This window comes from Miniopterus natalensis, chromosome 5 (assembly GCF_054644295.1).
Source record: "Miniopterus natalensis isolate mMinNat1 chromosome 5, mMinNat1.hap1, whole genome shotgun sequence".
Taxonomy (NCBI): domain Eukaryota; kingdom Metazoa; phylum Chordata; class Mammalia; order Chiroptera; family Miniopteridae; genus Miniopterus; species Miniopterus natalensis.
This window is the reverse complement of record NC_142085.1, coordinates 37,802,777-37,815,204: the sequence shown is the minus strand read 5'-3', so window position 1 is coordinate 37,815,204 and position 12,428 is coordinate 37,802,777. Positions and strand designations below refer to the sequence as shown.

Here is a 12,428-nt window from a genome sequence, read left to right as displayed (position 1 = left end):
ATAACAAAGGGTAGTTTGGAATATAATTTTAACTATAAATATATTGCACTTAATGTTGTTTCTGGAAAGTTTTACTTGAAAAGTTGACTGTAAAGTAACTTTTTGAGAGGGATATTCTTTTTTTCAGTCGACTCTCAAAATGAAAATGAAGATTTAATCCCGGTTTAGGTAAAGATTCAGTAAAAACTGTTTAAGAGAGCAGTAATATCTTTTTCTCTTTACCTAAGGGGGAAGTGTTTTTTGCTTAGAAAATACTCTTCAACTGATTTTCCAAATGATCTTTACAACAAATTCATTTTTTAAAATTTCAACACAATCAAGTGCTTCATCATCATTACAATAATAATTTTGCTATTATAATTACCTTCAACAACCATTTTTTATACCTGAACAATGTTAAATATTTTAATAAAATTTGACAGTTTTAGAATTTTGTATGGAGGGAATTAAACTATGTTTTGGTAACACTGTCAGTGCTTGTGATATGTGTTATCACTTATTTTCTTACAGAACAGACAGGTAGGCCTGAAATTTCATTAATTCTTAGTGTTTGGATAAGATTATTTATGTTATTGTTTGACAGGACAATTGATGTCTATGTTTTTGTGTGATTCCTTTTCTAAATCAGTTTGGAGTCAAAGCACTGGAGGATGTCTTTTACCAGGCCATTTCTGTGCATAAGGAAAAAAAATGTATCAGGGCTTACTAGAAACTTATTGAATCACTATTAAGTGGTTGTGTAGCCAGCTTAAGGGTAAATAGGCTAATTCACAGTTGTTAAAACTTATCTTAGATATTCTTAGATGTTGAAATAGATTGTTGCATAGAATTTATATGCTAACAGCAGGAGAGATACTGTATTAGAAAATAAAATGATTGATATAGTAAAAGAACATACAAGCATAATACAATTATTTCTTGAAATATTGCAATGCATTCTTCTATATATCTCCTCACCAGTCCCTAAGATTTTTTTTTCTTTCAAATATACAAACATTACTTTAAATATACAAACATTTATTGTATGTGGATTTTAAAAATACTGATATTCTTTACCATACAGCTGAGATATTTGTATTTCATCAATTTTCAGACATAATTGCTAGGCTCTATATCTAGGATAAATAGCATTTTTTATACATATTTAATTATATTTGGGACTAAATTAAAGTAAGAAACTATAGTGCTTACTATCCATCTTAGTGCTTACTAGATGGCAGTTGCAGTCAGAAATAAAGCTTTATATTAAAAGATAATCTGTAGGCGAAAAATGTGCCTGCTGATCAGTCAGCATACGTTTATTGAACGTCGTCTTTGTTCATAATTATCAGTATAGAAGATAAGTAGTCAGAATTTAGATGGAAGAGAACATTTTGTGCTGCAGTCAGCACATCAGGCTTTGGGGTAGACAGGAATTTCAGTCATATCTTGAAAGATGGTTAAAATGAATTAGTTGAAAAAAAGAACAGATAGGTTTTAGAGAAGGAATCATTATATAGTCATTTGGCAAGATCTCCAGTTTAATTTTTATTTTTAAAAATAATGCTATGAGTTATTTCTCTGTCTTCATTTGTAAAGTTTTTAAAAACATTGTTTGGCATGTCAGATTTAGAGTGTTTAGCAATTGCTGGATGATAAAAACTAAAAATTACTGGATCCAGTTTAACTGCTTTTATAAGGAAACCTATCTCATTGGGCCCTTTTAAAGAAATAATATCATATAAAATGAGTTTGGTTTTTAAAGAGCACTATCCAGAGAGTAAAGATGTCTGAATTTAAATCCTAGTTTTATTCTTTATTTACTTTGTGACTTTAGACAGGTCATTTAACTGAATTTGCTTCTTTGAAAAATGAGGATAAAAGGCCTGACTTAATGTATTTCTGGTGAAATAATAGGTTTTTATTGACTGTTTTGGAAACTTTTAACTAGGAGCCATATACATTAGAAAGCATTTTTATTTTTACTGACATATGAGAGGTTAGAATATGTGAATTCTTTAAAGGTAATACTTAAGAAAAATAATTTCTGAATTATACATATTTTCCTCCTTTTTCTTGGTAGCGGATACTTTGTTTTCGAGGAGGCTGAATGGGAAATACAGGCTTGAGCGACTTGTTCCAACTGCAGTATATCAGCACATGAAAATGCATAAACGAATTCTTGGACACTTGTCATCTGTGTACTGTGTAACTTTTGATAGAACTGGCAGACGGATATTTACTGTAAGTAATTTTTAAAATATTTTAATTCTTATGTGGAATCGAAGAAATGTTGCTTATAGTTGAAGTTCAGATAAAACCTTTGTTTTTCCTTTTAATGTAAAACTGGAAATTCAGGTAATTTAGCTTATTAACAGAAGATTTTACTTAAGGCTGGACTTTATCCAAGTTTGGAAAATTCCTGAAAGACATGTTATACCACAGTCATTGCTATATTATAGTTCTTCATCATGGATAAGTGTAATTCCCAGAATTATTTCAAATATGCAGTTTGAAATTTTGCAAAATATAATATAATAATTTTAATTCTAAACCAAGGGCATTTTCAAAGTGTGTTAAGCATATTAGAGGAGATTACTAAATGTGTCTCTTTATATTACTTCTAGAAAACCACTAGCCTTTGGGAAGTTTCCCTTTAAAACAGTGATAGAAAAAATTCTGAGCATATCTACCATGCTTTACTTACCATCTTTTCTCCTTAACACCTCATTTTATAATATATATGATGTTGTATTCAAAGAAGCTCTTTGGGTTTATTTTTGTTGTTGTTGTTTCTTTTAACTTGTTGAATGGGGAAAACCACTGCTTTTCAGTTTTAAATGAAAAAATTACTTTTGGAAAAATTTCGATTTAATTTTAGGCACCTTAACTATTAGACCTACTGAGGGTAGTACTTTTCACACTAACATGGTTTTACTTACAATTAAATACTACTCTGTGGGCTAAAAGTAGTGCATTTATTCACAAGGTTCTTAATTTCTTTAGAAATAAGAAAATAGCAAATGGAAGTTAAAATGGAAATTCCTATCTCTGTCTTTGAAGCAAGCAGCTGTGAATTTTACACAGTTGAGACAGTTATAGATTCCTCTTTTAAGTAAACATGCTTATAAACTGAGATTTATTTATATCTACTTCTCCTCCTCTACTGGTATACCCAGTCATCTGTAAACCAGCAGGATATGAGAAAGATTTTTATACATCTCTTTTCCCTGATTCTTGCCCGTTTCTGGCATTTGTAGGTCACTTTCTACCTTAGTATTCCCCCCTTTACCTTTTTTTTTTTTAATCTCCATTGTTCTCTATGAAGCAACATAAAAATGAAAAATTTTAAATTTTCTGATAGATTATTATTTTCACAGTGAAGAACAGATGTATGTATTTGCTAAAGTGTTTGATATACCTACAACAATATTTTGCTCTCAAATTGTAATTGAAAATTTCATTTAGCTTTTTCAGATTCATTATACTAATATTTAAATTCAGTTCTCAAAACATAAAATGAGTTTTTTATATCTAATGTTTAAAAGAATTCTTTTAAAAATAGTAATAAACTGAAATAATGAGAAAAAAGCATTACATTGTGTTTGTACTTCATTTTGGTGAGTAACAAGTTGTGCCAGTGCATTGAGATTATAAATATGTAACTTCTTAATTTTTGATGCTTGTAAAGTACCTTATGAGAATTCTTTCTTTAAAGACAATAGGGATGGTAAATTTGGTTGTTGTATACTTTATGAAGCATTGTGTATGTTTTGATTTAAAGTAGGTCCATAATCTAGAAGTTATTTTGGGGAAATGGAATGAAATAATAACGCTTTTGCAATCTCATAAGTTTAGAGTGGTACAGAGTTATTAGAGCCCCATTCTGAGTCAGTGGTTAGAAAACTACTGTAAGTCAAATCTCACTTGCCACCTATTTTTGGAAATAAAGTTTTATTCAAACATAGACATGCTTAGTTTATGTATTATCTATGGTTGCTTTGCACTGCAACAGCAGAGTTGAGTAGTTATGACTGCAAAGCCTAAGATAATTACTGTCTGGCTCTGTACAGAAAAAATTTGCAGCTCTGTTCCAAATGTGTAATTCCTACTTTTAAGAGCATTTGATTTGGGAAACAGAAACGATATGTGAAGAGGAAGCTGTTTTCAGATTATTTTCCTTTGTTGAAGACATATAAATGAAGGGAAAAAATTATCACTGTATTATTTTATGTATTCTTAACAAGAATCTAAAAATGTTGATGTTTTACATGTGTGATATAATTTGCTAATTGTGCCAAAGTCATTCTCATTTGTCATTTTTTTATTGGTGATTTGCAGCTACAGATTCTTAATGTTTCCTTGTGAATAGAAATGCAAAGATATGAGAGTACTGTTATTTAAAATGTCTTGTATTTTTATGATTAACCCTCAGGTAGCAGGTAGGGTAAATATGTGTTCCCTGTTCATAACACTTTATAAAGTGGGATGGCTGCTGCGTGAGTGTTCCCTCATTCCATTGGAAACATACTAGCTACTGACTAATGCTTTGAAAATCAGTTTTAAAAGCTGATAAGATAAGGCTTTAGGATAGTAGATCATGACTGACCAATGAAAGATTCCAGTGAGAGGGCGCACTGTTGTTATTTATTGGAATAGCAATTCATTAGTAGACTAACCAGTATTTCCTATTTATGTCTTGAGTATCTTAAGACCTTGCGCATTTATTACAAAGATTTTTGGTAGCTAAATTTGAAAGCTTTTTCCAAGGAACTAATTCTCTTGAATCTTTTCTGAGTAGGAACAGCTAGAGGCAGTTTAGATAGCACTATGGTTAAGAGCTTCCGCTTGGCATTAGGGGCTTTTCCTTCAACTCACAACTTTATCATTTCCTAGCAGTGTAGCTTGGACAGATGTCCTCACCCCTTCAGTCACCAGTGTCTCATCTCAAAAAAAAGTGGGAGAGGAATAGATAACAGTACAACCCATAGGAGTTTTATGGGATTACATGAAATAATGCATATAATTAGTATAGAAAAAGATAAACAGTAAGCAGTCATTAAGTTTTACCTGCTGGTATTAATTTTATAGATTTGAATAAATTTTATCCATATTATGTTCTTATCCAACTTAAATCTTATTTGTAAATGCTATGCAAGATTTAAATTGAAATTATTGTAATTGATAAATGAAATTCTGTATTAGGAAAATTTACCCATATTTTGTACTAGAATATTTTAATAATGGATGTTTCCCAGTAGAATCATGAGAAGAACCCAGGGAGGGAGATAGCATAATTATCGAGTAAGGCTTGCTCTCTAATTCTCTCTTAGTTTTTAAATTATTTTTACTTGGTTTCAGAATCATCACCTTACATAATATTTAGTTAAAAAAAGTAGAGTTAATGAATTCTCTTAGGAGTCAGCCATTCACTCAAAATACAAAAGTACGTTGAGGACCCTATAAAAAGATCATCACCTTCTCCCCTTTCCTTTTAGAAACAAAATGTATCTCTCTTTTCAAATTAAGGCAAAAGAGTATAAAATATTTTCATATGGAACGAGTTATGATAAAGATGATGAGGTTATGCGTTCTTGTAATACACTTCAGTCTTCTGGAGCCAGACGCTGTTCTAAAATACTTAGGATATAGAAATGAAAGACATAGTATATGTCCCTGGAGAGTTCACAAATCGTCAACAGACAATATTAATATAATGTGATAAGAGAGAGACTGCTCACAATTCTGAGGTATCTTTTATAGGAGAGAGGTAACTAATCGAGTGTGTAGTAGATGTAAGAGAAACTTCCTAGAGAGAAGTGAAACCTCAGCTGAGTTGAATTAGATATTGCAGACTTGGGGAAAGGCATTTATAAACTTTGGGAGAACATAACGTGCGGTTGTGCATTATTGGATATGGCAAAGAATAAATAGAGATTATTGTTAAGCAAGAGCTAGAGATGTTGGTGGGAGACAAAATCATCAATATCCTTTTGTGACATAGGAAGGATTGGGTTTCTCTCCTAAGTCAATGGAGAGAAGATGACAAATTTAGATAGAAGAATGAGTAGAATTTCTCTTTTTAATAACACCCTTGGCATTATTAAAGAGGATGGATTGAAACTAACTCTATATACAGAGAAACTGGTTCTGGCAATGATCCATGAAAGATACCAGGGCTTGAACAGAGTCACAGTGGTAGTAGTGATAGAATTAACAGATTGAAACTAGAATCTTTAGGATTTAAGAGATTCATTTGAATGTAGGGAGGATTTAAGTGAGGGTAGTATAGGATGATGTAACTAGTGTGACTGTTTGCAAAGTCCTATAACTTCCTGTGATGTAGGGATTTAAGTGGAGAAGTTTGTGAGGGTGGGACATGTCGAATTTGAGGTACTCATGCAGCTAGCCAAATAGAAATGTTCAGAAGGCAGTGGGAGCTCAGGAGAGAGATCTAGGCTAGAAGATTCAGCTTGGGAACTATTGAATATGGTAATTGACTATGTTACCTCCTAAGTATGTAATGGAAGAAGGCTGAAACTTCACTCTTTAAAGCAGACCAAAGACAAGGAAAGGAATCAGTAACTGAGACTGAGAAAGAGCTGCCTAAGAGGCCAGAGAAAATTTTAAAAGAGAAGTGTCTTAAAAGCCAAAGGATTACTATTTTATGAAAGATGGAAACCTAAAGTGAAATTAGAACTAAAAGTCATCTGGGATTTGGCAAGGCCTTTAATGACCTTGACCAAAAAAAAAGTTTTAGTATTAGGGATAGGAGTGAGATTGCAATGCACTTGAGAGGTTAGGAATTGAAAAATTAAAGAGATTGAACACAGACTTACCCTCCAAAAAGCTTGACAATTGAAAAAGAAACGCTGTTTTCTGAATGTGGAGTACCACCACTGAGCTTCATACTTCCATTATGTTGTATTTTCCTACTATGTTGCAATAAATTTGTTTAGATGTCTGTCTATTAAGTTATGAGCTTTTTAATAGGAAAGACTTTCTCTTAAACCTTTTTAGATCTATAGTGCCTTACAGAATATCTGGTGCATACAGTAGGCATATAACAAATTAATGAATCAACCAGTCAATTAGAAAAAAATGAATAATAGACTGTATTAGGAGAGATACCTGTGAATGTCTGTAGGATAAATTCCCTTCTGTGCTTCAGTTACGTTGATCTTTTTCTGTACTATAAACTTGCAAAACCCATGTATGACTTAGAGACTTTTCATATGAGCTATTTCCTTTGCCTGGAATTGTCTTCAAAATATTTCTTTGGCTGATTCCTGTATTAACTGTTCTCTTTTCAGATACAACTTTTTTAGAGACTCTTCCCTGCTTACCTTCCCTCCCATTCTCCACCAGTGCCTTTCTCATTACTGTATTTTTCTTAAAATATTCTCTTTTTATGATGTTTTTTATTGTATCTTTTCCTGAGCACCGTGAGAACAGAGACGTTGACTATTTTATTACCGTTGACTAAAATAGAAATCCATGAGTGTATACTGCTTTAAATAGGTAAAAGAATTAATGAGAAAGGAAAACTCTTCTAATAATTTAGAAAGAGTAATGGTTTAGCAACCATCATAGTGGTGGTGGATTCATTTGCGTGTCATCAATGAAGGCTAACACTGGTAGAAGATAGTTTGAAGATCTTGTCATAATTTTGCAGTATTTTCACAAGGTACTATTTAATTAAAGATACTAATCAATTAAAAGAAAAAACCCTGCAACTTAACAGGGTAGAAACCTTGGAAACCCTAACGTGACAAAGTTCATTTTATTAGTGGTGGGATGGTTTGACAGCGGGTGTTCTCTGAAGTGGTGCACTGAGTAAAACACAGCATCTTGTCTGTGGGATATACCAAGTCAGTGTAGTCTGATCATGAAAGACAGGCTGAGCGTCAGGGTCATCTACAGAGTGTACAGTCTGTATTCTTTATAACTTTCTGAGGACATGAAACACAGAGAAAGCCTGAGGAAGTATTCCAGATAGATTGAAGAAGACTGACTGAAGAGACAGTATAACTAAAATGTAACATGTGTTGCTGTATGGAATCCTGGCAAAAGGAAAAGGGAACATTGCCAGGATAGTTGACAAAATTTGAATGGGACCTGAGGCTTTGATGGCAGTTTTATCAATATCAACTTCCCAACTTACGTAGCTGAGTGTCCTTGTTTTAGAGAAACACACCTTGGGCTATTTAGAAATGATGAGACATCAAGTCTGCAGCCAGCTCTTAAATGGTGCAGAAAAAGACTAATGGTAGAGGGTGTGTGTGTGTATGTGTGAGAAATGGAGAGATAGGAAGTGAAGAGAGGTGTGATGAGAAAATGCAGTAAGTTGTTAGTAGTTGATGACTCTGAGTGATGGAGCTATGGAAGATATTGGCACTATTCTTGAAAACTCTGAAATTCAAAATTATATTTTAAATGTGCATGACAAGTAGTGTAGGAATGATGGTGGACGTTCAGTAAGTTAGTACAGTAATGGAAAGGAGAGCTAGAGTGTGGTAATTTATAGAAAGACAAATTTGTGAAAAATTATGTGGGTCAAGGGGAAGGAACTAGGAGAGCAGACTTAAAGATATGAGAGGAGATAATTGAAATGCAGTGGTCTTTAAGGAGGATAGATAGAAGAATAAATATATGAAGATGGGGTGTATAAAGAGCATCTTATTTTGACTATTTAGAATGGGTGGGGAACGTCCAGCCCATGAAATCATTTGTTCTGGCCCTACCAAGGGCTCACCAAAGTGAAAGCAGTTCCAGCCTTCACATTAGGGGTGAGTTAATTAAATGTTTGACCAAATATAGCAGGCTAATTTTTAAGCTGATAAATTTGTATGGCCCTAGAATGATATAAATATCCAGATGGCCCTTGGCAGAAAAAAGTTTCCCTCCCCACTCCTGATTTAGAAAGCTTAGTTAATTAGGCTCACAATGAACAGACCCTATTTGTCAATGTGAAATATTTTTCTGCTAAGAGCCTTGGTTAGGAAATGGGACTGGGTTCTAGACGTGAGTGATAAAGCCTGGTAATAGGAAGAGAGTGATGAATACAAACCAGTTAGGGATTAAAAAAAAAAAAAGATTACATATTAGCCTTAGCCTCTCTAGTAAATAGAGGATTCGTGAATTTTCAAAGTTGCAGATTTAGTACGCTTATCTTCTTTTCCATAATGGTACTTGGCATCCTGGAATCAGGATCCAAGGAAGTGATGATTAGATCGATAAAAGGTTAGTCATTGGTGGTTTAGGTGGACAAGGAGTGAGAAAATTGAGCATGCATTGAAATGATTGTTACTGAAGTTTAGGCTAATTTGTAAGGGAAATGAAACAGGTCTGATAGATTGGTAAGAAAGAAAACCAATGGTCTTTCTTGAAAAAAACAACACTGAACTAAATTTAAATTGTAAGCAATTTTTAGCTGTCTGAAGAGCAGAGTACTTTTTAGCTTGAATAAGAAATGACATTGTAGAATAGTGTTTTAAACATTTAATTCTGTTTATTCTAATGACACCAAGACATGAAACCTGACTTATAAAGCTATGCAGTAATAGCAAGAGAAATTAGAATTTTCTTTGTTGCTTCTGCCAAGAAACACCAAATTCTCAAATATATAAGTTTAGAAATCACATAATTTTTTGTATCTTCGTGTCAAAGTAATAATCTTTGGTTCGTCTTCATGATTGATGCTGCTTTTAGCAGGGAGAGGTTTATAGATCTACTTTTTCATTTTAAGGGTGTCTGAGCAGAAGTAACCTGTTGCACTGTTTCCAAATGTGTGCAGTTTTCTGCTTGCAGAATCCAACCATTCTTTGTCATTTACTGATCCATCTTGTACTTTTCATTGAACAGTTCACATAGTTGTCACCTCTAATCTTTTAGTTTAAATAAAGAAATGCATAAATAGTTCAATTAAACCCTTTAAAACTTGCCTTCCTGAAACTGTTAAGTTTTGGGGTTATAAACTTTAGGTTCTGCTTTAGTCTCTACATAGGATTTAATTGATTCAATGCCGTGTGTCTGAAGTTATTTCATAATGTCTTCATATAAATAGGTAGGACATTTTTTCTAGGTTTTAAGGAGAATTTTAATACCCAAGTTGTATGAGTAGAAAGCCTTGTCACAGAGATCTGTGCAACTTTACCAGACTTACCAAAGCCAGGTGTGTACTAGACATTGCCTATGCTTTATTTAGAGTGTCAGTGTTTGGATAGACACACAAAAAAGGAATTACCTGCAGTGTTAGATCCAGTTGTACGCTGGAAGAAAACGTCATTGATGCCACTATCTCCATAATCTCCTTAAAAGTATTAAAAGAAATAACAATAATTCTGGACTAAGTGTCTGATTCAGTTTTTTCTCTCTGTCCTAAGGAGCATATTGATTATTTTAAAGGCACAGGATTTTATCATTCCGTACATGGCTTCTTTAGGTGTGGTGGTAGAATAAGCAAATTTATAGGGTACTTGAAACTAAATACCTATGCTGAAGCAAATTTAAGGTTTATTTAAGTCCCATTGTTTCTTACCAGGACTTTTCACTATGTGGTGTGTGTTTTTTCAGGATAGAGAAAAGGTACTTTTTTTTTTTATTGCTTCCTTGGCTTTGTCTTTTCATTGACAAGATGTCTTGACATTTAAAAAAAAACCACTGCAGATTTGGTGTCATATTTTGTTTGGGGATTTAAGTAAACTAAAACTATACATTCATATTGTATTTATAATGTTTTCAGTTTATGCTAGGTTTGACAGAGACAAAAATGGTAACATTAATGAACATACTTCCACAGTAATTACAAGAGTTTTACATTATTGAAAAGTGAAAATAGTGATCCATTACTATCTTTTTGCTTGGCATTAAACGCTAGCTTAATATTTTAATTTGATTTAAAAATGAATTCCAAAAACATTTTCAGTTTTGCACCTAGCTAGATCATGCACTTCTTAAAACATTGTGGCTAAAAGAGTATAGTGACCAAGTCTCGTCTGCTTTAAATTCTGTTGTTACCTCACCAGGTTAAATCCAGACTCCTTAACAGGCATTTTTAAAACACTATTGTCTTCCTCCGATAAAATCTTTTCAGATGAATTTCTTACTTCCACTATACTTTGTACTCCCAACTTTTTTCACCTTGCCATTTCGTAATCCTAGCAACTGAAAAATCACTACTTTGTTTTTTTCTAGGCCTTGAAACTTTGCTGAAAAAAGCTGTCAGCTGAAGTTTTTCTAAAATCATGCTATCTAATTTTATCAGGACTTTTACTGCTCACAGATTTGTGTCCGTCCGTCCCCCTTTTTTCTTATTGCTCTTAATTTCATATTTCTAAACTTTCCTTACTTTTTTGACCTCCTTTTTTGTTTACCCCTTCTACTCTTTTAGGAAATAATCCTCAGATACTTGTTTTAATTGCTAAAGTTAGAATCCATTTTCTTTATTGCTTACTTTAAAATTGCTATCTCTACTATACCTTTCTTGCCTTCATACATCTTAGAAGCCTATGTATTCCTCCTAGCCAAGGCCAGTCTCCATCCTTACTATGTAATTGATCTCATCCCTTTCACCATTAACATAACATTGCTTTTATTTTTTAATTTTTTGAAAATATGTATTGATTTCAGAGAGAGGTAGGGGAAAGGAGAGAGAAATAGAAAAGAAACATCTATGATGAGAGTCATTGGTTGGCTGCCTCCTGCTCATCCCCCACTGGTGATGGAGCCTGCAACCTGGGCACGTGCCCTTACCAGGAGTCAAACCGCGATCTCCTGGATCATAGGTTGATGCTCCGCTGCTGAGCCACATCAGCCAGGCAACATTGCTTTTATTTTAATGTCCATAACTCGTATTTTTTAACATTTTGATTGAAAGACTATAATGTCCTACTCTTTGGTTTATTATTGACCTCACTAACATTTGAGATAGCTTGTGGAAAGAAAGTTCATCTGTTCAAAACTTCTACTCTACAGTTTGGTCTTTTTAAAAAGAATTTTTTTTTCCCCATTTGATATAAACACATATTTAGTACTTTTTAAAATGTTTTCCCATAAATTTAATTTTTCTTCTCTTTTGCAGTCCTTTTTAGTTAGTGTATTTATGTTTCTGACAGTCATTTTTATGATAGCTCAATTTGTCAGATCATCTATAGTTTCACATTCCCATAAAAATAAGTGAATGATTATAATTAATGGTGCATGGAATAGAAAGAAATTGCTTAAGGATGCTTTAGAGTCCTGTTTGAAATTCTACCAGTTCTGGGGAGCAGGGGTGAGAGTGGAGATAACACACTACTCTGTAGGATCATGAAGAGGATAGTGAAGAGAAATTCCCCTGAAATTAAATATTTCTCTCCTGCAATTTAATGGAAGAAAAGAAAGGTTAATTGGGATAATAACACTTGGTGAAAATGTGCATAGTGCTTTTTGGTGTTGAATTTTTTTAT

The 12,428-nt window shown here is 33.1% G+C and overlaps 1 protein-coding gene across 1 annotated transcript in view; it reads left to right on the top strand.

Annotated features, from left to right (window-relative positions):
• Nucleotides 1–12,428, top strand: part of PHIP (PHIP subunit of CUL4-Ring ligase complex) — a 127,117-nt gene that overhangs the window by 30,705 nt on the left and 83,984 nt on the right. The window contains exon 7 of the mRNA XM_087817480.1: nucleotides 2,063–2,223. Coding sequence (XP_087673606.1) covers nucleotides 2,063–2,223 — 161 coding nt within the window. The remainder of the gene's footprint in view (nucleotides 1–2,062; nucleotides 2,224–12,428) is intronic.